The 24,579-nt window shown below is 57.1% G+C and overlaps 1 protein-coding gene across 4 annotated transcripts; it reads left to right on the top strand.

Moving 5' to 3' along the window:
• On the top strand, positions 1–24,325 carry LARGE2 (LARGE xylosyl- and glucuronyltransferase 2). Of its 4 annotated transcripts, none has more exons than XM_065839942.2 (16): positions 1–110; positions 5,769–5,929; positions 17,488–17,661; positions 17,959–18,215; positions 18,626–18,708; positions 18,987–19,110; positions 19,641–19,812; positions 19,988–20,092; positions 20,359–20,471; positions 20,586–20,711; positions 20,864–21,019; positions 21,137–21,300; positions 21,584–21,862; positions 22,204–22,350; positions 22,471–22,666; positions 22,782–24,325. In XM_065839942.2, the coding sequence occupies exons 3-16, from the start codon at positions 17,562–17,564 to the stop codon at positions 22,977–22,979; spliced, it is 2,220 nt and encodes a 739-aa protein (XP_065696014.1). In that variant the 5' UTR covers positions 1–110; positions 5,769–5,929; positions 17,488–17,561; the 3' UTR covers positions 22,980–24,325. The 4 variants fall into 4 exon arrangements, with proteins under 4 accessions (XP_065696014.1, XP_065696016.1, XP_065696015.1 ...); XM_065839943.2 differs by lacking the exon at positions 1–110 and adding an exon at positions 156–231; XM_065839944.2 differs by lacking the exon at positions 5,769–5,929.
• The last annotated feature ends 254 nt before the right edge of the window (positions 24,326–24,579 follow it).

The raw sequence follows: 24,579 nt of genomic DNA, 5'->3' as shown, positions 1-24,579 counted from the left end.
CGGCCGAGGCGAGTGGAGCGGGCTAGGCGCGGCGGCCGAGCGCCGAGCGGCTGATGGGCGGCGGGGCCGGGGGTTAAAGGGCCGGAGCAGCGGCAGTGGCGGCTGGGCAGGTACGGGGCGGGCTGGGGATGTGGGAGCTGACGGTCACCGGCTTCTGTGCGGGCTAGAGTGCCGGCCTGTGAGGGGCCCTGGGGCCATAGCTGTCCCGAAGGGGGACGCGGCTGCTGCAGGGTGAGGAGCCGGGGTGCGGGTCAGTTTTGGGGAGCTCCGGGAGAGAAACGTTCCTCGGGCGCTGCAACGAGGCGGGGCTCGGCCCACGCGTGGGCCTAGGAGGCGGGCAGCGCCGTGCCTGGTGAGGCTGCTGGCGGCGGGGTGGCGGTACTGGCCGCCCCGGGATCGCTCGGGCGAGCTGCTGGTTCCTATGGCGGCGCCGGTAAAAAGTTCCTGGTGGTGATGGGGAGGGAGCGTGTGCGTCTGGAGCGGCGGCTGCCACATCTTCACCCGGCGGGGACCGACGTACCGGAGCTGCTGTTCCGACCGGACAGCCTGTGCCCCCCTGCCCCCGGGGGGGCTGCTCTGATGGGCACCTGGGGACCGTGTTTGGGTCGCTCCCCGGGAGTCACCTCTTTGCCCCTGGCGAGGGCTTTATTCCGGGAAGCGCAAGGTGTGACCGAGCGGGCAGGGGCAGCCCTGCTCCTTTCGGAGGCTGAATGCACCATGCCCGGGTGCGGGCAGGAGGAGCTGCTGCCCCGAGGGTCTGCGAACCGCGGGTAGGGGCTGGAACAGGCTGGGGGGCGCTTGGGGACGGGGACCTGCCGATCCCGCGGTGTTATGTGACCTTGCGTGGCAGCGCCTCTCCTTGCCCGGGGTCGGGGGTTCGCAGGAGGGAGCGCTGGGAGGAGAGCGGGCTGTGCTGTCCCCGCGTCCCGGCTCTTTCCCGGAGCATGCACGGGACTTGCACAGCCACAGCCACGCTCTAGGCTTTACTGTATCTAAGCATAATCCCCGGCTTACAGGTGGGAGGCTCCAGCCTGTTGCAGGAGGGGGCTCAAACCTGCGTTTGGTCCCACAGACCCTCCCTACCGCGCCGAGCGGTGCTGGGCTGCACAGACCGTGCTCCGGCTCTGTCTTCTGCTCTGCTGGGAGGGCTACCCTGTGCAGAGGCAGCCCGGCCATCCCCTCCCGGCTGTATGCTGCTCCCGGAGCTGGGCCTGGCCCTCAGCACACCTTGCAGTGCAAAGATCGGCCGAGGTGCACATGGGTACAGCTGCACGCCTCCTTGCCACACCTCTGAAGGTGCGTGGGGTGGGTGAGGAGGGTATTTCATGGCCTCTCGCAGGTCTCCCAAGTGCAAACAGAGCTCTGCCAAGCTGCCTCTCCTTCCTCCTGTCCAGTTACCTCCACACAATGGACGCAGTGTGTGCCTGCAGCTTCCTCTGCAAGAATTACAGTTGCATGGGCCAGCACTTTATCCTTTTGATCTCTCTTCTTCTTCCCCCCTTGCCCTGAGGGTTTTTCTTTCCAGCAGGCTGGGTTCAAAAAGGGCACGAGATACTGCTGGCAAACAGTCTGACACTAAATAAACCTTTTTAATCCAAATTGCATGGATTAGACCCAACTTCCCATTCACACTCAGTGCTACTTGTAAGCTCCTCTGAATTTCATGGTGGCTGAGCTGCTAAGTGTAAGTATCAAGGTGGGTGAGGTAGCACCTGAAGCCTGTGTGACAGAGGTCTGGAGAGCAGCTTGCTGGGGGTAGGTGACTCTAGGGGCATATCCAGTGCAGACTGCTGGAGCTGCTCTCCTTCAAGGAGAAGCTCCGACTCTGCCAGACAGCAATCTGAGAGCCAGCTGCCTAGGAGACTGCCAAAGACACCTTGTCTTCAGTCAGAGGTGAAGCTTGATGCACAAAGTACTTGGGCTACTCTGAAGAGCATAGCCAGATAGTGAAGTTCTCTCCCTCAGCAAAAAGCTTTTTGGCAGATGTTTCCTCTTCATCCATTGTCCCTGGCCTCCCTCCCACCCGCTGTCTGTCCTGTCCCCCTTTCTGTTCATCTCTGTCCTGCAGTGACCGAGTTTGGAGGACAGTTTGAGTAGCATCATGCTGCCTTTTTATGGTAAATATGCTGCAAGGGAGCACTATAGGAGGGGCAGCAGAAAGCCCAGGAGATTGGGCAAGACTTAAATTGCCTTGGCTTATGGTGCCCACAGTGACGGGGGGGTGGGTAGGAGGTGAAAGGCTGGGCTGGGGGGCTTGTTTCTCTCTCAGCTGTACCCAGAAAGCTCTCTGAGCAGCTCCTTTCTTAGCACTTACTGTCAGTCTGGGTGCTGAGGGCTTGTGCTTACTGGAAATCCGCTGGCAGTAACTGAGGCCAAATAGTTCGTATGCTGCAACGATGAGGGGTGCAGTCTCAGCATTAATGTCACGAAAAGAAGCACACCAAAAAAAGCAAATTATCTGCCAGCCCATCAGTGGGTATGGTGCTGAGGTTCAGCTTGCTTATCTGCCAGCCTCTTGCTCTTTGCTCAAATCTGCAAGACCAAACCATTTCTGGGGAGCCCGACCCCAGGCGAGGCACTGCCGTGGGTCTGAGGCAGTTCATGCTAAGTAAGCCCATACCTTGCAGGGTGCTGGGGTAGATGAGGACATATTCTTACAGCACTTGTTAGTGTTAGAGCTGGGAAGCAGGATGAGAATAGACATGATATATCGAAGCATGGCTGTGTCTTGGGAGGTTGGCAGTTTTCCTTCTGTCCTTCCACTGTGAGAGAAGGAGCCTGGCAATGTAAGGTCTGGGATGTGGACCTTTCCAGCTGTGGTTGGAAAGGAGAAGTCCTGGTGTGGGATGAGATGGCCTTTCTGGCCCTCTCTCCTTGGAGCATCCCTTCCTGCCTACATTGTGGTGTGCCTGTCTATTTTCTTTGCTGCCGAGTGAGCTCAGCCAATCCTTTGGGATAGCTAGGGATATATTGTGACTTTCTCCAAATAACCTGTAGACAGAGGCACATCGAGGGAGTATTTTAGTCCCTGACACATGAGCCCTGCCTAGAATGGGAGGCCTGATTCACTCACAGTATCTCACTGGAGGCTAACACCTTTCAGGAGAGCTCCAAATCTCCATCCAAATCAGGAGACAAGCACACCAAGCTCTGAGCATGGCATTTCTGGTGCTGGCAGCTCACACCTCTGATCTCCAACAGCCCTCCTGGGAACTGGAAAGGCACTGGTGGGCAGAGGATGTTGGTGGTGTAGTCCTTGAGATCCTCAAGTGCTGCTGACAGGTCTATTGCTTGAAGTGGTAGTCTGAAGGGAAGGGAAACCCAGGTTAAACAAGCTTAAGGGGCCTTTTAATGACCATTTTGACTTGAAGGCTTTTTGTTGCCATTCTCTGTCAGGGTGCCCCTGCCCTTCCCAGCTTAGCTGAGACTTGGCATCTCAGGATGGAGACTCTTTTTTTGGCTTCCTGGCAAAATGTGCAGAGCCCTGCTGTGAGATAGTGACTGCCTCCTGCCTCCAGATGCCTTTTCCAGAAAAGCATTTAGAACCCCAGGCTGTTACTTGGATAACTCCCTTCCCTGATTCATTAGCAATGTGCAACATGCAACGTCTCTCCTATAATATCCTGAATCTGCCTGTGCTAAAGGCTGAGAGGGAGAGGAGATATCTTTTAATAACCATGTGATGCAGTTGGAAAAATCTTCTGGACATGCAGTTCTCCGGTGGCCTGTGTTAATGGAAACACTCCAAGGGAGAGATGCAGCTGGATTCTGAAGGAGAGGACGTGCTGCAGCTGCTTTTGGGTGAGCAGGGCAACTGCTTGTGGTTGCTGATCTGCTTTTTAGCCTCAGCCTAGCTCCCCTGGCCGCACCTGCACAAGGCGGCAGACCTGGAGATCTGTCCCACCATGCTGCAGCTCTTGCAGGCCCTGTGCGTGGTGCTGTGTAAGTAGCTGCTGGTGGCTGGGTTGTGGCCAGTGGATGTGGGCTTCATCCTGGAGAGTTATCTCTTGCCATTGCGCATGGCCAGTTTGCTTTCCCAGTGACGCTGGTGGCCGTGCTGTGGCAGATGCCATTGGGCAGCGCTGCGGTGTGTGGCAGGCACGTGCCTGGCTCTCCCCACTCATGATTAGCTCTGCTGAAGGTGCCTTTGGTCTTCCAGCTCTTTGCAATTGAAACTACTTGATCTTCTGCTTTCTGTTCCAGGTGGGTGTTAGGGACTTGGCTTTTACCTGCTGAACTACTCCCTGTAAATGCAGGGCTCTGGTAGCACCAGAGGGAGGGTTGTGACTGCAAAGGTGATGTGTGCTGGGTGGATTTGGCACTCTGGTTCATATCCAGTTCCCCCTGCTCCAGAAGTATCCATCTTCGAGGTTCCCTGCTTAGACCTCTCTAATCTGAAGTGGGAGCTGACAGATCAGGCTGAGCAGAGCAGGGCTGATGGAGGGGGTAGATGTCTGTTTACTGATGTGTGTCCTCCTGTCCATAGTTGTCCTCTCTCACTGGCTGCTGCCTGGTAGCTAGATACTGTGGGAGACTCACAAAGCAGAAGTAGTGTCAGGCTTTGTTGCTGGAGGAAGGTTTTGCTGGACAGTTGTAGTGCTGTACTTCTTCACTGGACTTGGTGGGTTTCACTGTTCAGGTGAACAGCTGTTGTAAAGTATTTCTTATCTCTAGCCGTTGTTGGGATTGATATCTCCCTTGTTTTATGTTGTGCTGTGCCAGGCTGACCTGGGGTTTGCTGTGGTGTGGCTGGTGCCCAGCACACTGCACACTTACTTCTCTGTTTGGCGTTTTAAAGCAGGTGGGGCAGACCAGAAAGATGGTTTTGGTAGGTTTTACCTGCTTTGAAGGTTCTGTTCCTCCTGCATCTTGAAGCAATGACGTGTGGATGGAGAGGTTTTAAATCGAAACTCCTAGTTCCTCTTTGATTCCTTTACCCCAACTGTGTGTCTCTGTGCTTCAGGTTTGGGCTTTCTCCCAGTGAGGAGGTGATAATTCCTGTAGCCTCCTGGGAGACTGGCTCATTCATTCCAGCCTGCTGTTGTAGGGTGTGGGTGCCCAGCTCCATGGGAGCTGGAGGAAAGGGATTTCCTGGCAGCATCCCAGCAGAGGAGGAGGATCTCCTCCTTCTTTGAGAACAAGTGACATGTGCAGGCTGCTCTGCTCTCTGCAGTGCAAGTTGTGTGGTGGTTTTTGCCTACGTTCTCTTTTCTCTGCCTTTATCCCTTCTCTCTCCTTGTTGTGCATCTATATGGATAGACTCTCTCAACTCCCCTACTGGGACTGCCCAGGATATGTCGCAGAGTCTCAGGTTACTGGACATGATAATTAATCCCTTCATTGCCTCAGAAGCTAAATGCTGCTGCTATCATGTTTGGGAGGGGGCCAGAGAACTTGCTTCCCTCCCCCAGCTCCTTGTCCTGCTGAAGAGTCAGTGTGATGACTCACGTGTGTTGCGATGGAGCCTGGTGGCTGTGGCTGTACACGTGGCCCCAGAAGTGCTGGCAGCGTCCTCCTTGTGTGGATGGGGAATGTGCTACAGGACAGTGCCATGATCTGGGACTAGAAACATGCAGATATTCTCTTGTGGGGTGTCTGGGTAGCCTTGGGTGACACTGGACTGTGCATTGTAACAGACTGGAGGAAAGGGACAGAACCAAGGCGTTGGGTGCTGCTGATCTATGACGCTCTCGGCTGTGCAGGGGCCTGTCCCCACAGCATTCTTACACAGTAGCTCTTCACGTGACTGTTTGTCTTTTGGGTTTCAGGTGACAGCAGGCTCCAAAACCCTCAAGTACAGCTGAGATGTGTTATGTGCCTTTCAAATTGACCATCCGTGGTTAAAAGGCGGTACTCGCAGCAGCTGCCAGGCCCTGCCAGCTTCTCCAGCTGTTCCTGGTACCCCTGCAACAATTGGCAGACTCCAAAGGTTAGTTATCTTGCTTGTTAAGTAGACAGTTTACATGTGCCTGCTCCCCTCCTGTCTTAGTGCTTCTGTACCCAAATTGGTAAACTGGGGATAATGGCATGGCAGAAGGTCATGGCTCTGTGGGTTTCCTCTCTGCTGGGCATGTGGATATTTAGGACTTGTGGGGAGGTTCTGGAAACAAAACTGGCACTTGTAAGCCCCTGTGGCCCGGTTCTCTGGAGGTAAAGACCAGATTCCCCACATGAATCTGTGGAACAAAGTGTGGTCTCATCTCTGTGGCTGTTTCACTTGAACTTCCCTTGAACGTGCATGTTTGTATCCTTCTCCCCAACTGTTACGATGGTCTGTTGCCTGTTTCTAGTGTAGGGGGGCAGTAGGTGTCTGGGAGCTGGAACAAGCTTCCAGGGGAAATGGGAAGATCCCCTTCTGAAGGCAGCGGGTTTGTGCTGGCATTGTTCTGCCCTAGCAGCTTCTTTTCCCTCTGTCCCTTGCACCGATGTTTCTGTGAGACCACTGTTCTCAGTGGCTGCCTCTCTCTCCTCTGCCCCTCATTAGTGCAGGGCTTGGCATGTCAGCAGGAGAGAGCCTCAGCATGTCTGCGCCTTGATCGGATTTGTCAAGGCTCCTTCCCTTTTCTTCCTGTTCATTGAGGGCTGAAACAAAGCAAACAGAAGCGAGGAATTCTAAAGAATAGGAGTGAGGGAAGAGATGGACACTGGATTGACAGGCTGCCCCTGCACACATGCACCCCCTGCTTCAGTCTGATGAGGCAGAGCATTTTGTGAGGTGAGGCCCTTCCCCGGCACTCCTGTTCCCAGACACCAGCTGCCCTGCTCCCCATACTGTGCACCGTGGCGTGTTGCAGCCCAGGGGGCTCCTGTCCCCACTTGACTGGATTGCTTCCTGAGCAAGGCTGTCCCCTCTGCATGCTGCACAGGCACATAGGCCTGAACAGAGCTTGAGGTAAACGGGCCTTTGTTCAAACTGTTTTGTTTGCCATGGGCTGTGATAAAGGGTTTCCATCTTTACCTGTGCCAGGAAAGGCTCCCTGGTTGGGCAGCACCAAAGGAGCCTGGCGCAGAGATCAAGGTCTTGCTTGGTGCCAGGGCAGTACTGGCCCCTCCCCAGCCTGGAGCCAGATAAGTGCTTGAACAGAGCCCTTCTGTGCAGGCAGGTCTGGGAGAGGAGAAAAGGCAGCCTAGCTCTTGTATTGTTTCCCAGGAGGCAGGGGAGTCGTGGCTGGCCAGGTGAGGCTGCTGCAGGTAAAGCTTCACTCTGTCTGGTGGAGCTCCTTGCTCCCTCCTCAGCTGTCCTCAGGCCATTGCACAGGTTCCTCTTCCTCCTGCTGCAGATTGGATCAGGACAGGCAACAGGATGCTCGGCAGCCCCAGCATAAATCACTTGAGGTGAAATACATCCCTACCCAATGACATCCCATGCATTTAAGCCACAAGGAACAGCCTTTAAGCCACAGCCTCTGTTTCCTTTCCTTCTTCTTCCATGTTCTCCCCCTTCTGGCAATCTCTGCACTCTGTGGTTTAATTAGAGAGTACAGTAAAGTGCTTAGACTCCAAAATGTGCAGATTAGGGGGTTACTAATCCTCTTCCTCAACGGGTGCTCACATCCTGCCCAGTCTGTTATTGAGCTGCTTTGCACAGAATGGAAACTCAGCCAGACTTGAGACTTCTGCCTCTCGCTTTCTGTGCAGAGGAAGAAGGGCAAGGGAGGTACAGGAGAGCCATGGGGAAGGAGGGAAGGAAGCCGCTGGCTTCTGAAATTCTCAAGGTGGGTTTGTAGTCAGCATTGACCATCTTCACTTCTTTTGTCCTGGCTGGTTTTGGTGCTTCAGGAGCAATAAAGCAAGGGTTTGGTGTCTTGGTTCTCAGTTTTTTGAGTGCTGTATTCCCGTTCTGACCAAAAAACCCCTTTTTTTCTGTCAGAGGAAGGAGCTGCTTCCCTGTACGTGTGTGTGCACGTGTGGGTGATTCATTTCAGGTCTTGAGCCTTCCCTGTGTGTCCACACCTCTCCCCAAGTTCCCACTTGCCTGCCTTGCACTCTGGTCCCCAGTGTGCACCCAAGGGAGCAGAGCTGCAGTCCTGCTGAAAGCGTGGGGCTCCCAGCTGAGGGAAGGAGGCTGGTGCCTAGTAGTGCTGCGTGGGGCCTGGCCTGTCCTCATCTGTGGAGGCTGAGATCCCTTTATAGGACATATGCTGTCAGTGTGAAGGGTAAGGTAGAGTTTTTGCTGTTACAGATGGAAACACCAGCAGGGAAGAGGGAGTAGGGAGGACGGGTGTGGTGGGAAGGATAGACTCTTCCTGGAGGTAGGAGGAGAACTTGACCCTGATGGTCACAGGCTGGGCTGAGCTCTGATACCTCTTGTCCCACTCCTGTGGCAATCTGCGTGCTGCACAGAGGTTGCTGTGGATTGCAGAAGACATGAGCTTTTGTCTTGAGCCACTCATCTGCTGCTTAGCGTCTGAGTTGAGGTATGCTGTCTCTTCCCTGTCTTTGTCCTTCAGTGTGGGAGTTTAGGGTTTAGCTCAGCAGCGTGAGAAGCCCCAGAGATGGGAGCACAAGGAGCAGCAGGAGTGTAGGAGTGCTGGGAATGGTCAGTGAGGAGTTTGGGTGTTGGGAACATTCTCCTTTCCACCTCCTGGATTTGGGAACTGCCTCCCCTCTGGGATCCACTTCCCCTCCATTTTTACCTCATTTCCAGTTTGCGAAATGCCCCATGTGTGTTTTTGCAGATATGTTTGCAGTCTCTTAGCCCAGCCAGCAGTTTTTCCTCCACATGTTCTCAGAGCCTATTTGCAATGTGTAAGCCTCTCTGTAGCTGCACTATCACTTCAGGTCTTAAAAAATGCCCAGGGCACCCTGAGTGGATGACACTATTGCTGCTTGAGTTTTTTAGAGTCTGTCCTGAGCCATTCTCATTTGCTATTTATAGTGCAGTTGTTCCGTTCCTCTGTGGTTGAGCTCTGCTTTCAGCGTTGCTTGGGCACTGAGGGCACCAGTGCCAGGAATAGCTCTGGGCAAGGAAGACATGGGAGCGGCTGCTTGAGCAGAGCTCCCAGTTTGGGCCAGTCCCTGGTGGAAGAGGCACCAGGCTGCATCTGTGAGCTCTGCCTCTGGGTGAACATCAGCCTTCCGTGGCACAGCTGCTTTTCCTACAGGGCAGTGAAGGGATTGCCTTTCCTCGTCAGATGCCCCGTGTGTGTGCCTGGCACTGCTGAGGCTGCCAGAGTAGAGTTTGCCACTGGGAGAAATGGCATCTGGAAGAGTTGCTCTGGTGCCATGTACTGGCAGGACTAGCAAGGGACCTCTGTGTGATGTGCTTGCACTGTGGAGGGCAGTTTGCATGCGAAGCCCTGCTCCTAGTATGTCCTTCATAGCAGCAGCTGTGACCTCTTCGTTCTGTGTCCTGAACCGCTGCCCACTAGGGTGGGTGGCTGCCTTTTCAGTGGAGCACCTGCCATCCCTCGCACAGGGCCGTGCTCTCCTTGCTCTGGCGAGTGCTTGCTGGCCTCGAGGGAGCTGGAGCTGAGGTCTGCACAGAGCCTGCAGCACAGAAAACACCAACACCCTCCTTAGCGCTGCTGCTTTGGCTCGTGATGCTCGCAGCTTGTCTGGAGAGCAGAGCTGAACAAATAATTAATTGCTTGATTTAGTGCCCAAAATGAAATGCTGGAGGAAAAAAAATCAACACAGCCGAGTTTGAGAGACCCTTTATCTTTTCTCTTAAACGTAATGCAGCTCAATTTCAAACAAAACAATGCAAAATGAGACTTTGCTTAGAAAACAAAGCTTTTTGTTCTTGTCCAGAACTTGTCATGAAGTAGCAAATAGGTCCAAGCTGTCTGGAAACTGCAGTTTTCAATCAGTAACTATTCAGTTGAAACCACTTACCCAGCTCTGCTGCTGACAATGCTCGGCGGGCACCTGGGGGCCTGGCTCGGAGCCATGACCTGGCGCCTTCCCAGAGGTGGTGGGGAGGATGGTGGGGTGCTTCTTGTGGACTTCTGCAGGCAGAGTGCTGGTCCGGGGTTGTTGGAGTCCCTTTGCCTCCTTTTTTTGCTGTGATTAAACTAATTAATTTATATGAGATTAGTGCAGACTCCACAAGCTTGTTAGGTCTGGTCAAGGTGCACTGGGATATGGTCCCCCTTGTCCCACCAGATATAGGTTGTTCAAGAGTGTTTCAGTGGGGCAAGGAGATTTGGCAGGGGGAGAACAGACAGGAATCTCCTGTCAGTCCCTACCCATGGGCACTGCTATCTGGAAACTTAAGACATGGTTAGTTCACAGGGTTAAATTCCCACCCCTGTGCTGTACAGGGCATGGCACCGGCTGCGTGCTCCAGCCGTGCTGATGGCAGTGCTGGAGCTGGCAGAGGGCTTGCTGCAGACTGCTGTGGGAAGGAGCAGGAGCTCCAGGCTGCTGACCCTGCTGTTGCCTCTTAGCTCTGACCCTGGGAACTGCTGCAGGCCTGCGGCAGTGGAAGCATCAGGAAACAGCAGGGGTGAACAGGTATTGATGCCCAGAGCACATCCGGAGACCGGGACACAGTGAACCTAACGCATTTGGAGCTGGCCATTGGCTGCAGCACAGATGTCAGCAAAAATGCAGATATTAGAAACCTAATCCTGACAGAGGGAAGGGAGCTGGAGATCAGCCCAAATCCTGTTCCTCTTCTTTTTCAAGAGGCAGACGGGGGCCTCCTGCCCCTTGTAGTGCTCCTGTACAGTGCCCAGACTTGGTCTCTCCTGTGCCTAGCTGTGTGGAAGAGATTTGATCCAGGACTCTGTAGCCTCTGTGATAGTGTCAGGGCAGCTGTCCTGAGTCAGGCTTATGTTCTGTCAGGCCCAGAAAAAGGCTGGTCAGTGGCAATACTTCACCTGCTGATTATCCTTCTGGTATCAAACAACTTGTAGTCCAGGAAGGTAAAGCTGGAAGCAATATGTTGAACTAGGTATCTCCTCTGTGAGCTTGTTGGGGGGGTCTCAGCAGCACATGGCAGGGTCTCATGGCGGGAGGGAAGCAGTGGGGATGCCTCTCCAGGTGCCAGTTTGGAGCAGGGCTGGTGTACTCCAGCAGGCTGTACAGAAGCAGGGGCTCGGTGGGAAAACCATGACCAGCATGGACATGTGGGATGCTCCTTCATCCTGTGCCTGGCATGCGGGGCACAGAGCTGGCTGAGTGCTGGGGGAAGGTGGTCTGCTCCAGAGCCACACTGTGGGGCTGCTAGCTGGGTCACCCCCTCTTGCCTTGCCTGAGAGTTGTGACAAGATGCAGCTGCCCAACTTGTAAGCATTGCAGGATGTCTGGTAGACTTAAGCCTCCTACACAAAGCTTGCACACTCTGCTGTGGTACCAGCCTCCCCAGCCTGCCCCGCACAGCTGAACCCAGTGCCCGGTCGTGGGCAGGGAGACTGACTGCAGTGCTGCCCTGCAGAAGTGGACTGTATCTAGCAGGGCCTTGTGACTGGAGTCCCTGCCAAGAGTTGCTCCCTGATGCATTCCTGGGGTTTCAGACACGGAGAGGTAAGTGGTGAGGCATGCTTCCGTGTCAGACCCAGCCTGAACTTGCTTGTTTCATCTGGAAATGAGAAAACAGTCTGGTGATGAAAGTCCCTCCTTCAGCCAAGCTCAGAGCTTCCACTAACACCCTTCAGAGGCTGTTAGTTCCTCTTCCCAAAGTGCTGTGCTTCTGTCAGAGAAGATGGCTTTTAAGTGTGACCTTTGCAGAAGAAAAACCTGAACTCTTAGAGCAGTAGAATCCTACTTACTGATGATCTTATGGGCCTGAGATGCACAAGAATGAGCCATAACTGAGGCACAGCTGACTGCTGACCCAGGAAGATCTTCACCTTTCTGGGATTTTCTCTGCAGCTTGGTGGTACTGGGGGCAGTGGGGAGATGGGGATACTTCCTTGTTTTACAGCTCATGTACTGGTATCTGACTCTGCTGCTGCTGCTTGATCCCATCTCTACAATATGGAGACTGTTTTTACCACAGGTTGCTCTTTCCAGGGAAATATGAAGATGAAATTCTTACTTGATTTTTTTGCTTATCATAAGACTGTGGAGGGAGGGGTGGCATGGTAATCCGGAGCATGGGGTTTTAATCCTGCTCTCCTGGCCAAATTCCATTCCGCCTCTGTAAATTCCTGCAGTTGCTCTGCTCTGCACTGCCTGTGTGGTATCCACCGGCTGGGGCAGCCCCCTCAAGTGGCAGTGTTTCGGCCCTGGGGAGGGGGCCAGGGAGGTGACCCCAAATTGTAAGGCACTTTGTCAGATGAGTGCTGCGATGCGTGCTTTAAAGGTGACCTGCTGAACGAGGAACCTGCCTGTCCCCTCCCATCTCTTTGTAAGGGCGAAAGAGATCAACCCCAGTTGCCTCTCTTAAAAGTGTGGTGCTTTTTCTTGGTTTCCCGTCTTGCTGTGTAGCTCTCACCACAGCTCTCAGGCCCTTTCTCACCTCCTGCAAGCCGGTAAGCTGCTGTGTTGTGCTCCTGCTGAAGCAGCCTAAGCAGGTCAGCTAAAATGTTGCTGCTCTCCCAGCTCCAAAAATGAGACCTGGGAGAGAAGGATTTGCAGTTTCTGTCACCTACAGCTAGGCTCTGAAGTCACTCCTCTCCTGGCCGGGGACTTGTAATGCTTGGGGGACATGGCTGGGGGGCTGCAAGCCTGAGGCTGTCATTGTGCCCCTCAGGGCTGCTGTCCCCGTGACCTGCAGACTGTCTTGCTGTGCCCCGCCATTGCCTCTGTGGGTGCACCGTAGCTCTATGAGTGACAGCAGGCTACGATGCCCACCCTGCCATGGGCCTCACTGCCAGAAAACAGGGCTTCTCCCCTCTGTGCTTTCAGGGCTGGGGGAGAACATGCTGATGTGACAGGAAAGCTCCCACTGCCAGCTCTGCCTAAACATTAACTACTCACCTGATAGTCACCAAGTCACGGAGAGCGAAGGCCAGTTGGGCTGAGCCATGCCCTTACAAAAAGAGAGAATCTCAGAGGGGCGGGGTGCCCGCCTGTGGGCAGCTCTGGGGGTCTGGGGCAAGCTAGGTGGGCATACCACCCCAGAAGCAAAGGCTGCTTGTGCATGGAGGGGTGGCTGGTGGGCAGCCAGCCCTGGGCTCCTGCCCACGTCTCAGAGGTTGGTGTGAGTGTGCACCCAATGTTTGTGCAGCTGCCTGGCTCTGCTGGCTTGACACTCCCTGTCCCCTGGCTATCACCCTGCTGACACTGGAGGCAGAGAGTCCAGGCATGAGGAGAGACTGGTGTCTCTTCCCCCGTGTCTGCCATCAGCCTCTCACAGTGAGGGAGGGCACCTGGCTGTCTCTTTCTGTCCCATTTGCTGTGTCCCTGATCCCTGCTGAAGCAGGGTGCTCCCGAGGAGAGTGTGGGGGAGGGAGGATAACCTGCTTTGAACAGCACTTCTGCCCTGCACCCCTGTGCTGGGGCTGCAAACCAGCAGTATTGGTAAACCTCTCATCTTACTGCTGGCTGCGCTTGTCTGGCGCAAGCAAGGAGACTGAGGAGGGAGGACAGAGAGGCTGAGCGTTGTGGCTGCAGGGATTGGAGATCCGGGACACTTGCATATGTCCCATGGCCATGGTACTCCCTGTGCCCCTTGCCTGGGAGCCGCTTCCAGCCTTGACCTTACTTTCCATGCCTTTAACATTTCATGGGGGAGGAGAAGCTGTGTATCCACCTTCCTGCTTGCCTGCCTCCCCACCTCCATGAATGTCCTAAAACACCTCCACCTTGTCTATGTTCCCCTAGCCTGCCTGCTTCTGCCCCACCTGGGAGCGCCTGGTTGGCTCCCCCTGAACCCGGCCTGGGCCTGGGCCCTCTCTTGATAGGGTAAGCAAGACTGGGCAGGAAAAGCGTGCGGGGAGGTGGTGATGGTCACCGGAGCACTAGGCAGTTTCCTTCCCTGCAGCAGTGCTGTTGGCAGGAGGTCTGGGCTTCCCCCGGGAGCTGGGTAAACCCTATGCTGCCTGGGATGCCTCAGCTGGAGCACTTGTTAGATGATGGATACCATGGCCTGGGACAGAACAGTCCTGAGGGCTGAGCTGCATGTACCCCAGGGCCAGGTGGGGGAGCAAAGCAGGGGGCTCCTGCTCTGGGGAGCCATGAGCTGGGAGGAGTGGGGCAGCCTGGGGGTTTCCTATCTCTGCTGGGGCTGGGCTGGGCAGAAAGGCGCTATGGAGGCGCCTGTTGTAACCGGGGCTCTGCAAGGACAAGCAGGAGCTGCCTGAGCGGGAGGTAAATGCATCTCCCGGAGCAGTGATTTCAGTGCTGCCTGGGTGGAGACCCAGCTCGCCCCTGCCCTGAGGCTCGGGGGCTGCCTTTGCAGGCGCTGCTCCGCCTTTGAGAGGCAGGCTGGGGCTTGCTGCCCCAGCTCGCCCTTGGGTTACGGAGTGGGGGGCCATTTATGTTCCATCTAAATTGCTGTGCAGACAGTTTGCATGCTAATCGCTCCGCCTGCTATCGGTGGCAGCCTCTTCCCAGCGCACCCTGCTTGCTCTGGGCACCCTCCAGCAGGCTCCCGCCAAGGCAGGCAGGAGGGCAGGGGACACCTCCTTCCCCGCCGGCCCTGGGCAGGAGCCTGCAGCCTTTCCCCAGCCCTGGGGCCGGGTGCGGGGGGAGCTGTAGGTAGAGCCTGTCTCTGCATAGTTATCATTCCCAGCCCCGGCCTCCAGCTCCTCCGACTGCCATCCCGTTTGCTCCTGGTGTGCTGGGCAGGTCTGGGGGACACTGTGCTCTTTGGGGAGCCGTGCCCTCCTGGGCTGCTGGGGCTGGAACAAGCCTGGGAAATTGGGGCGCAGCTCTTCCTTTTTCACACCTGTAGTGGCATTTACACCCTGTCCAGCTCGGAGGCTCTCGCTCAGACCCAGCTGATAACTACTCTCTCTGGGTAGCAAGGACTGCACCCCATCCTTACCATCCTGGGCTGGTCATGTAGCCCCTCGGCCTGCTGAGGGGAGACAGCATGGGCTCTGTTGCCTTCCAAAGTCCCCTGAGTATCTGTGTGGACAAAGCCTCATGCACCTGCCTCCAGAAAGGAGGAGGCAGGTGCTGGGTAGGGGGTAAATAATCCTGATGCCTCTCTTATCTCAGCAAAGGAGGGATATTTGAGGCCCAGGAGTGGGAAGGGGCTGGAGGGAGGGCGGATTCCTCCCCGCCTTACTTTGGGCAACTCCGTGCTGCTGGAGCTGGGGGCTCTTAAGTAGAAAGCGAATTTAATCTCTTGTGTTGTTTGTTCTTTCTTCCTCCGAAAGGGGGGCCAGCGCGGGGCATGCGGAGGAGCTTGGGTCTGAGAGCAGGGAGGAGGGGGGGAAGTGTCAGATCGGGAAGGGAGGAGTAAAGGGAGGACGGGAACGGCAGACCCGGGCGGGAGCAGCAGCACTGGGCTGCCCGCCGGCTGGGGAGGCGCCTGGGGAGGAGGAGAAGTGGAAAGGCAGGTAAGGAGATCACCTTCTGGGGGGCAGGTGAGCTGCCAGGTGAGGAGGGGGAGAAGGGATGGTGGGAGGGGTGGGTGTGCTACCCGGGGTTGATTGGAGTCCTTGAGTGCTTCTGGGAGGCTCTTTGCCAACTGGCCTAGTGCTGGTCCCATCCTGTCCTGGTAGCATGCTCACATGCAGGCTGGGGTCGGTGTGTTGTTCCCTGGACTGAGGACTCCCCAGAGCTGCCACAGGGGCAAGCAGGAGCTGGAGGGGTGCTGCTGTGTGCCTCCACCTTTTTCATTTGTGTTAAGAGTTCCTTTCCTGTCCTTCAGCTTCCCAGAGAGCCTGGTGCCAGCTGAGATCTCTCATCTTGCACTACCCCCCACCTCTCCTCCAGCAAATTCAACACAAAGATTTGGGGATGCCCAGGCTGGGCAGAAGTGGTGGAGATCAGGTTGTGGGAAGGGAGACAGGCTGGCAGCAGTGTGTGGAGACCTTGCCAGGTCCACCACATGGCCATGGCAGCGATAAGGGGTGCCTGGGTCTGGCGTGCTCCGTGCATCAGCTCCCTCTTCCCTGCCATGCCTGTGCTTGGCCTGCTCTATAGAGCGGAAGAGCAGGGCAATGCCGGGGAGCTGTGGTGCCGGCAGAACCCCTTCTCCATCAAGAAAGGGAGTGCAGCCCTTGCGTGCTGTGCAGGCTGCACAGGGGCTCAGCTGTATCCCCCAGTGGGTTAGGGTGGCTGTGCTCCCTTAGGCTAGCCTTGCCCCAGCCCTTGCAGAGCCTGAATCTGCTGTTGCATGTCCCTTGCTCCTGGTGAGCTTACCATCTGCCCTCAGCAGGCAATGAATGTAATGAGCAGGCGTTTTCACCCGGGCCCCATGGGCTGCTCAGGGTGATGTCCTCCCAGGCTGCCTATTTCAACCCCCAGGCGCTGGTGGCCCCATGGGCATCTGCACATCAATGGGCTCCAGTGGGATTTGTGCAGGGGGGAGCAGACCCTAATCCGTCTCATTCATCCCTACGGCAGCTTTTGTTGAGCCTCCAGATGTTGCGCCGAGGGCAGGGGCTCAGTATGGAGCTGCGGCGGGCAGGCAGGGGCATGGAGCGAGGGCACTCTGCGGTGAGAGGCTGATGTTGCCTTGCTTTGTGAGGGCTTTGCCTCACTTTGTGGGGGCTTTGCCTGCCCTGGGCCGGGTGGGATCTCAGGCAGGACTCTGCTGGTGGGCTTTCTGTCCCTGTGCTCGTCTGGGGCGCGGGAGCAAAGTGCAGTGCTGTGCCCAGTGGGGGATGTCCTGTCACCACCCAGGGATGGAAGCGGCACAGTCCGGGTGGTGCGAGTGGGGGCGGTGAGGCCAGGGGGCCCTAACCTGCCCTGTTGAGCCAGCAGTGCCAGGAAGCAAGTTTCATGAGGTGTTTAGGATTTTTCCACCAAACTTTGTGGGGGCAGGTGGCTCTGAGCGGTTGGGGAGGCGTTTGGCCCGCAGCAGTCCTGCATGCAGGAGGTCCCCCAAGCCTGCTGGCGGGAGGGCAGGAGCCCTGGGAAGGAGCCAGGGAGCTCCTCACCTGGCTCTGCGGGGGCTGTGCACCCCCCAGCCTGCTGTGTCCTTGAGGCTGCAGCTCAAGAGCAGTCCCAGCCCCTCCAGCCTCTGGAGGCAGTGGGGAGGGACCCGTGCTCCCTCTCAAGGGCAGGCTTCATTAACCACCCTGCCCTGCCACCCACCTCAGGGTCTCTTGCCTCTCCGGGGAGCCCTTCGTTCTTTCCCCTTGCCTGTGGGATGGCAAGGAGCAAGGTTCAGAGCTGGAGGGGCCCTCTTGGAGGGCTTCTTTCTTTCTCCTGTGTCTGAGGGCCCCCAAGCGCCATGCAGCCACAGCAGGGCAGCTGGGCAGGCCCTGGGGGGGTTCAGATCCCCCAGCATGGCTCAACTGGTTCTGGCTGTCACTGAAAAAATGAAGGCCGTGTGTCTTGCTGCTGCGCTCAGCCAGGCGGTGTCCTGCAGGGAGCAGGAGACGGGATGTTCTGCTGGGGGACGCAGAGGCAGCGGGCTGTGGGCTGCAGGGCTGCTGCTGACACTGCACTCTCCACTCCCCTATCCTTCCACAGGCTCTAGGATGCTGGGGCCAGCCAGGCTCGGGCTGCCCACCTGATCCACACTGCCCCTGTCCTGCCAGCACACCATGTTGTGCTCCTGGCGTGTGAAGCTGAAGCTGTTGCTTGCCACTGTGACCCTGGCCGTCCTCCTCTCCTGGCTCTACCTCTTCATGGGCAGCTTCGAATGTGAGTGGGTCCTCCTCTTCAGATCAAGGGATGGTCCCCAACAGGGGGTGGGCAGGGGAGGTTGAGGCCTTGGGGTGTTTGCTCTGTAGCCATGCAAGTCACTGCAGATATATCTGAGCTCTGCATTTCCAGGGGCATCCTGGAGGGTCAGAGGAGCAGAACTGTGACATTGGCTGAGCACACATGGGGAGTGATGGGACCTCTCAGTTGGGGCTCAGCCTCACCATCCACACCTGGTCCCTCCCGGCTAAGCTCTGCCTTGCTGTGCCCATCGCATGCCCCGTGTCTTCTCCGCAGATGGCCGCTTCCTCCTGCTGCCGCCCTGCCTGGGCGAGCAGCCGAGCCGGGACATGGAGCGGGAGGCGCTGGCCTCGCGGGTGCGCAGGGTGGAGGAGGAGAACCAGCAGCTCCGTCTGCAGCTCAGCCAGGTGCAGGGGGAGGGCAGCGATGGCAGCCCGCAGTGGGGAACCTCTGCCGAGGATGGGGACACCGCTGCGGGTGAGAGGAGAAACGGCACGGCCTGCCTCAAGCAGCAGACAGTGCACAAGTGTGAGGTGAGTGACGGCAGCAGCACAGTGGAGTGGTGGATTGGGGATTTTGGATGGGAGACTGGGACCCTGACTGAGCATGGAAGTATGTGCGACCCCCTTGGTACTGCTTGCCCTGTGCTCTGGCCATGCTGGGGCCTCGTACTGGTTTTCTGTGGTACTCAGTGGTACGCAGTTGGAGGCTGAGGGTGTCTTGCTTCTCCAGAGAGGGAGGCCAGACAGGAGGAGTGGCACCCAGGCTCCTGGTCCCCATTTCTGAGCTGGGTGTCTCCCACCTCTCTCTGGGGCTCCTCCCCCAGGGGAAGGACTGGGTTGTGGAGTCTCTTCCCATAGCACTGCCCCATGGAGGAGCTGACAGCCCTCTGCAAGGGGTGGTGGGGTGTCCAGTCTCAAAGGCACTGTTTGTCTCTGGGCAGCTTCTGCACGTTGCGATAGTGTGCGCTGGACACAACGCGAGCCGGGATGTGGTCACCCTGGTGAAATCCATCCTCTTCCACAGGTAACGTGGAGGTGCTGTGCCAGAGGCCTGCTGGTTTGGGGTTCCCAGATGAGCTACTGCAGGCTGCTGGAGGGACAGTGCTGAGGGAGAGGGGTGCTAGGGCCTCTCTCTACCCCTTGTGCCACTGCTTAGAGGGCCAGCGGGGGATTTGTTTTCCCAAGATGACCGATTTTTCTCCATCCACTGTTGTTTCTCCCCTGGCAGGGGTGGGAGGGATGGGGACCATGTACTCTTCCTCCCACCGTTGTGCTGAGTGCTGCTGCGCTTGCCCTTGGCAGGAAAAACCCCCTCCACTTCCACTTCATCACAGACTCGGTGGCCCACCAGATCCTCCAGACGCTCTTCCAGTCCTGGATGGTCCCTTCCGTCCACGTCAGCTTCTACAACGCCGATGACTTGAAGGCAGGCACTTACCCCCCTTTGCCATGTTCCAACCCAGTGCCCAGAGGGCAAAGGGGAGCAGCAGAGAGGGGCTGGTGGGAGGGGGTTTATTAACACTCTTCCTGCTGGTCCCTCGTTCACCTGCTCCCCTTTCTGGATTTGTTGCTGGTTCAGCTGAGAAGAGGGGCACGGGGCTCATTCTGGAGTGGTGGGGAGGCCCCTTGGGGCAGCACTGCCTCTGCAGAAGAGCTGGGCGCCCCCCTGAGCACTGAAACACTGGGGTTCAGGTGTGGGTTGTTCTGGTGGCTGGAGGAGGAGCCAGGCCAGGGTGATAGTGAAGGAGAAGGAAATGCAGCCAGTAAGTGTATGAAGGGCCTGGGGAGAGAGGTGTGTGGCTGCTGGTGGTGCAGCTGAAGAAGATGCTCCAGGCTCCGCTGGCTCCACAGCTCTGTTGTGCCCTGCTGCATGAGGTGCCGGGCACACACAGCCGTCCTGCCCGGGCAGGGGAAGGGCATGGTTGTCCCCAGCCCTGAGGCCGTGTTGCCTTGCAGCCGGAGGTGTCATGGATCCCCAACAAGCACTACTCTGGCATCTATGGACTGATGAAGCTGACGCTTACCAAGGCACTGCCCTCCAGCCTCTCCAAGGTCATCGTCTTAGACACCGACATCACCTTTGCCACTGACATTGCTGAGCTCTGGGCTGTCTTTGGGAAGTTTTCTGGTGAGGACAGGGTGCCCCTGGGACTTGCTGGGTCCCTGGCAGGGCCCTAGGCACTGCGAGCCCACTGTCCCCTCAGGGTGGTGGTCCCCATCTGCCACAACACCAATGCAGTGGGTTTGCTTGGGCTCTCTGAACCTGCAGCTTGGCCTAGATCCACATCCCTCTCTTTCCTCAGACAAGCAGGTGATCGGGCTGGTGGAGAACCAAAGCGACTGGTATTTGGGCAACCTCTGGAAAAACCACAAACCATGGCCAGCCCTGGGACGTGGCTTCAACACGGGTGAGCTTGGGCTGCTGGGGTGGACCCTGCAGCCTGATGGTGCATCCAGCTGAGGTGGCACTTGGCACAGGGAGGCTGGGGAAGGCTGAGGTGAGGCAGGAGAGTCTGGTGGGTATGAGGTGGCTGCTACAGCATCCTGGGGTTGTGTGGCTGGGCACCAAGAAGTGGCATGTCCCAGGGGCTGAAGGCACGTGGGCTGCTGTGCTCCAGCTCTTTAGTGGCTGGGTGCTCCCTGGGTGAGCCAGTGTCTTCCTCCTGGCATCCAGGGGTGATCCTGCTCCTGCTCGACCGGCTGCGTCGCCTGAGCTGGGAGCAGATGTGGCGGCTGACAGCAGAGCGGGAGCTCATGAGCATGCTCTCCACCTCACTGGCCGATCAGGTAATGGTCCCTTAGCTGGGGTGGATGGCCCTGCTACAGCCCCGTAGTTCTGCTGGCATGGGGGTCTGTGCTGTCTTCCTCATCTACCTGTGCACTCGCCTTCCTCTCTTCTAGGACATCTTTAATGCGGTGATAAAGCAGGACCCAGCCCTGGTGTACCGGCTCCCTTGCTTCTGGAACGTGCAGCTCTCTGATCACACCCGCTCAGAGCAGTGCTACACTGAGGTCTCAGATCTCAAGGTGGGTGGGTTTGCTGCCTTGGAGACTGGGGAGGGCCTGAAGGACAGCACATGCACTGGAGGTCTGGAGGAGTCAGCGGGGAGTCTGGGGACTTGAGAAGCATTGTGTGCTGCTGACTTCCCCTCCATGGGCTGACACGCCATTGTCCCTAGGTGATCCACTGGAACTCGCCCAAGAAGCTGCGGGTGAAGAACAAGCACGTGGAGTTCTTCCGCAACCTCTACCTGACCTTCCTGGAGTATGATGGGAACCTGCTGCGCCGGGAGCTCTTTGGTTGCGCCAGTCTCCCCAGCCCACCCAGCAACCAGGTGAGAGCGATTGTGACTCTGCCACTGATCCCAGAGCCTGGGGAGGACAGAGACCCCATGTGGGTGCCCCAGCTCCCCGCAGGGCTCCTGCTCTCCCTCACCTTTACGGCATTGCAGCTGCAGCAGGCACTGGAGGAGCTGGATGAGGACGATCCCTGCTACGATTTCCGACGGCAGCACCTCGTGCAGCACCGCATCCACCTGTTCTTCCTACAGTATGAGTTCTTGGCCCTTCCAGACCCCACCGATGTCACCCTTGTGGCCCAGCTCTCCATGGACAGGTACTTGCTGGTGGGGCTGGTGTGGAGTCAGATTGCACCTCCACTCCTCTGGGGTGGCTACACAGCTTGGGAGCCACCAGGGATCTTGTAAGACATGTTCCTCACCCTCACACCAGCACTTTGGAGGGAGGAGCAACACCCTGAACTGGGAGCAGCAGTTCCTCCCACTCACTCAGAACTGTGCTCAGGTGGCACACAGCCTACTGGCAGGTGCCCAGGTCTGGGTTTGGCCAAGCTCCCACAGGCCAGGTCTTCTGCTCATGCAGTGTCCTGTGCTTCACAGGTTGCAGATGTTGGAGGCCATCTGCAAACACTGGGCGGGCCCCATCAGCCTGGCGCTGTACATGTCGGACGCGGAGGCCCAGCAGTTCCTGCGCTACGCCCAGGCCTCAGAGGTGCTGAGTGCCCGCCGCAACGTCGCCTACCACATCGTCTACAAGGAGGGGCAGTTCTACCCCATCAACCTCCTGCGCAATGTGGCCTTGGCCAACACGCAGACGCCATATGTCTTTCTGACAGACATTGACTTCCTGCCTATGTATGGCCTCTACGATTACCTCAGGTAAGGCTTTCTGCAGCTGGCTTTTGCTCAGCCTGCCAGGCTCCCCAAGCACCAGGGTTTGCAGGAAATGCCATGGGCAGCAGTTCTCAACATGAAGAAACTTTTTCCTCTGTGTTCAACCTTGGGATCCGGCCCTTGCTTTTGTCAGTTGCCAGCGGGTGAAGCAGCAGCTATGGGTGTGAGGGGTGCCCTGTTCCTCCTGCCCCTGCATGGCACCCCTCTGAAGTGTCCAAATTCATTAATACCCTTCTGGAGTGGTGGGCAGGCTGGAGGGGCTGAGGAAGGGAGCTGTGGCCATGGCTCACAGCGAGGGAGACCTCACACCCTTCCTACCACCACAGGAGTTCCATCCAGCAGCTGGAGCTGCCCCATAGGAAGGCAGCTCTCATCGTGCCGGCGTTTGAGACCCTGCACTACCGCCTGACCTTCCCCAAATCCAAAGCAGAGCTGCTCTCCATGCTGGACATGGGCTCTCTCTACACCTTCAGGTAGGGACTGGAGCCGGTTTTGTACCCGTGTGCCTTGGGGCTTTGGGGCAGCTGGCTCGGAGGCCCCCCTGTGACCTCTGCCTGTCTCAGGCAGTCTCCCATTTCCATCTCTCCCTGCAGGTACCATGTGTGGCCGAAAGGCCATGCCCCAACTGACTATGCCAAGTGGCGGACAGCCACTGTGCCGTACCGCGTGGTGTGGCAGCCAGACTTCGAGCCTTACGTTGTAGTGAGGCGAGATTGCCCCAAGTATGACCAGAGGTTTGTGGGCTTCGGCTGGAACAAGGTGTCCCACATCATGGAGCTGGATGCACAGGTGGGTGAGGGGCTGTTCCAGGCACGGCTGGGTGATGGGGGGCGCTTGGCTGGGCAGTGATGTGTTGCTACCACCAAGCCAATGCTGATGGTAGGGGCTGCTGCTCTGCCCCCAGGAGTATGAGCTGCTGGTCCTGCCCAATGCCTTCATGATCCACATGCCCCACGCCCCCAGCTTCGACATCTCCAAGTTCCGCCTGAGCGCAGGGTACCGGGGCTGCCTCCAGATGCTGCGCGAGGAGTTCCACCAGGACCTGTCGCGGCGGTATGGGGCTGCTGCGCTCAAATACCTCACTGCCGAGAGAAGCCTGTGATGCCTGGGGACAGTGGGAGCCCTGGCCCACCACTGCAGCCTGGCCTGAAGGACCCAAGCCGGTGGCACAGCCTCTCCAGCCCAGCAATGGGGTGCCCACAGCTCCAATGGGAGATGACAGCTGCAAGAACAGGCAGTGCCTGCAGGTCAAGCTGCTGTGGCGTGGCCAATGGTTTTTTTTTCAGAGCAGCAGCCTTCCTGTGTTACAGGGAACCTCCTTGTGCCAGGGGCCAGGGGAGAGGGTCTCGTCCCTCCCCTGTTTTAGCAGGTTTGGATTCTCAGCTTTCATTAGCTCATCTCACCTTGAGACTTGTCTCCTTGAGAGTCCTGGGAGCTCTACCTTACCCTGCTCTGCTTCTGCTTGCTCGTCCCAGGTCCCAATCCTCTGCACACCACTCTGGGGCTTTGGTCAGTGGGAGATGAGGATGCAGAGCATCCTTTGGCATCCTTTGTGGAGCAGGCTCAGAGGAAGCTTCTCAGCATCCTGGGAGGTGGGGCCAGGGAGTACCAGGAGTTGTGGAGACCAGGTGCAAGCTCAGATTGAGGTTGGTTGGTTAACAGGGTAAAACACTGTTACTCCCCATCCATATGGATGCAAAGTCTTTAGTCTGACTGGTCCAGTACTGGTGGTGTGGGAGTCACCCAGAGCAGGACAGGCTGTCTGCTGTCCCCAACAGTGAGCTCCTGGAAGGGGTCTGTGCCTCCTGGCTGGAAGCAGCCATGCCAGTGATGGGCACCATCCTGGGGCTGGCAGTGCCCCACGGGGCAGGGCTGTGAACCATCGTTATGGGCTGAACAGCAGCTTTGTGGGCCAGCACACACTTGGAGAAATTCCTGGCAGGGGACCACCCTGCTCCTCCCCAGCTCTTGGCAGCACAGATGTTGCCTTTGACAATCAGGGTGTGGTTGACACTGGACAAGCCCGTAGCTGAGCACTGTGGCTGGATCCCTGCACCAGGAGCAGCTTGGCCAGGCACTGTTCCACTGCTATCACACACTGGAGCGCAGAGGATAAGTTGCTTTCCTCACGCTATTTAAATTATTTAATACTTTTCTCTCAAGAACTAAACTGTTAGGGTGTCTGGGGTGTTTCTTTTAATCCTTTCTTCCTCCCGGATGATTTTGCTGGTGGCCTTGGAGGTTCTCCAGGCCAGTTGCTGCTGCAGTCTCTGCTCTTCTCTCCTTAGCATTACTCTGGGCTGCAAGAGCCAGCTCTGTGCAGGTGTGAGGATTTCCGTCCATGGTGGAGCCATACAAAGTGCGGGCTATGGAAAGGGCACAAGCGCCTCTTCCTTATTCTCTCTTTTTAATTTAATTTGTAAATTAAAGCTTTTTTATTCTTTTTCAGCTCCTGGTTATTTATTTTTTTCTGCTGTGAGCCTGTACTTGTCCCCTGGAGGGAAGGTAGTGGGAGGAGAGCAATGCAGGGGTGGCCTGAGGCTGGGCTGGGAAAAGGCATCGCTGGGCTCACTCTGCCTGTCACATTCAAAGCCTTTTCCCCCACAGTGGGACAGTTAGGGAGCCCCGAGCAGCAGCAGGCACAAGAAGTGCCCGTGTCACCAAGGGCAGGCGTGCTGCCCCCTGCTGTTGGTTGCTGACTG

This window comes from Patagioenas fasciata, chromosome 5, assembly GCF_037038585.1.
Source record: "Patagioenas fasciata isolate bPatFas1 chromosome 5, bPatFas1.hap1, whole genome shotgun sequence".
NCBI lineage: Eukaryota > Metazoa > Chordata > Aves > Columbiformes > Columbidae > Patagioenas > Patagioenas fasciata.
This window is presented reverse-complemented; position numbering and strand designations above follow the sequence as displayed.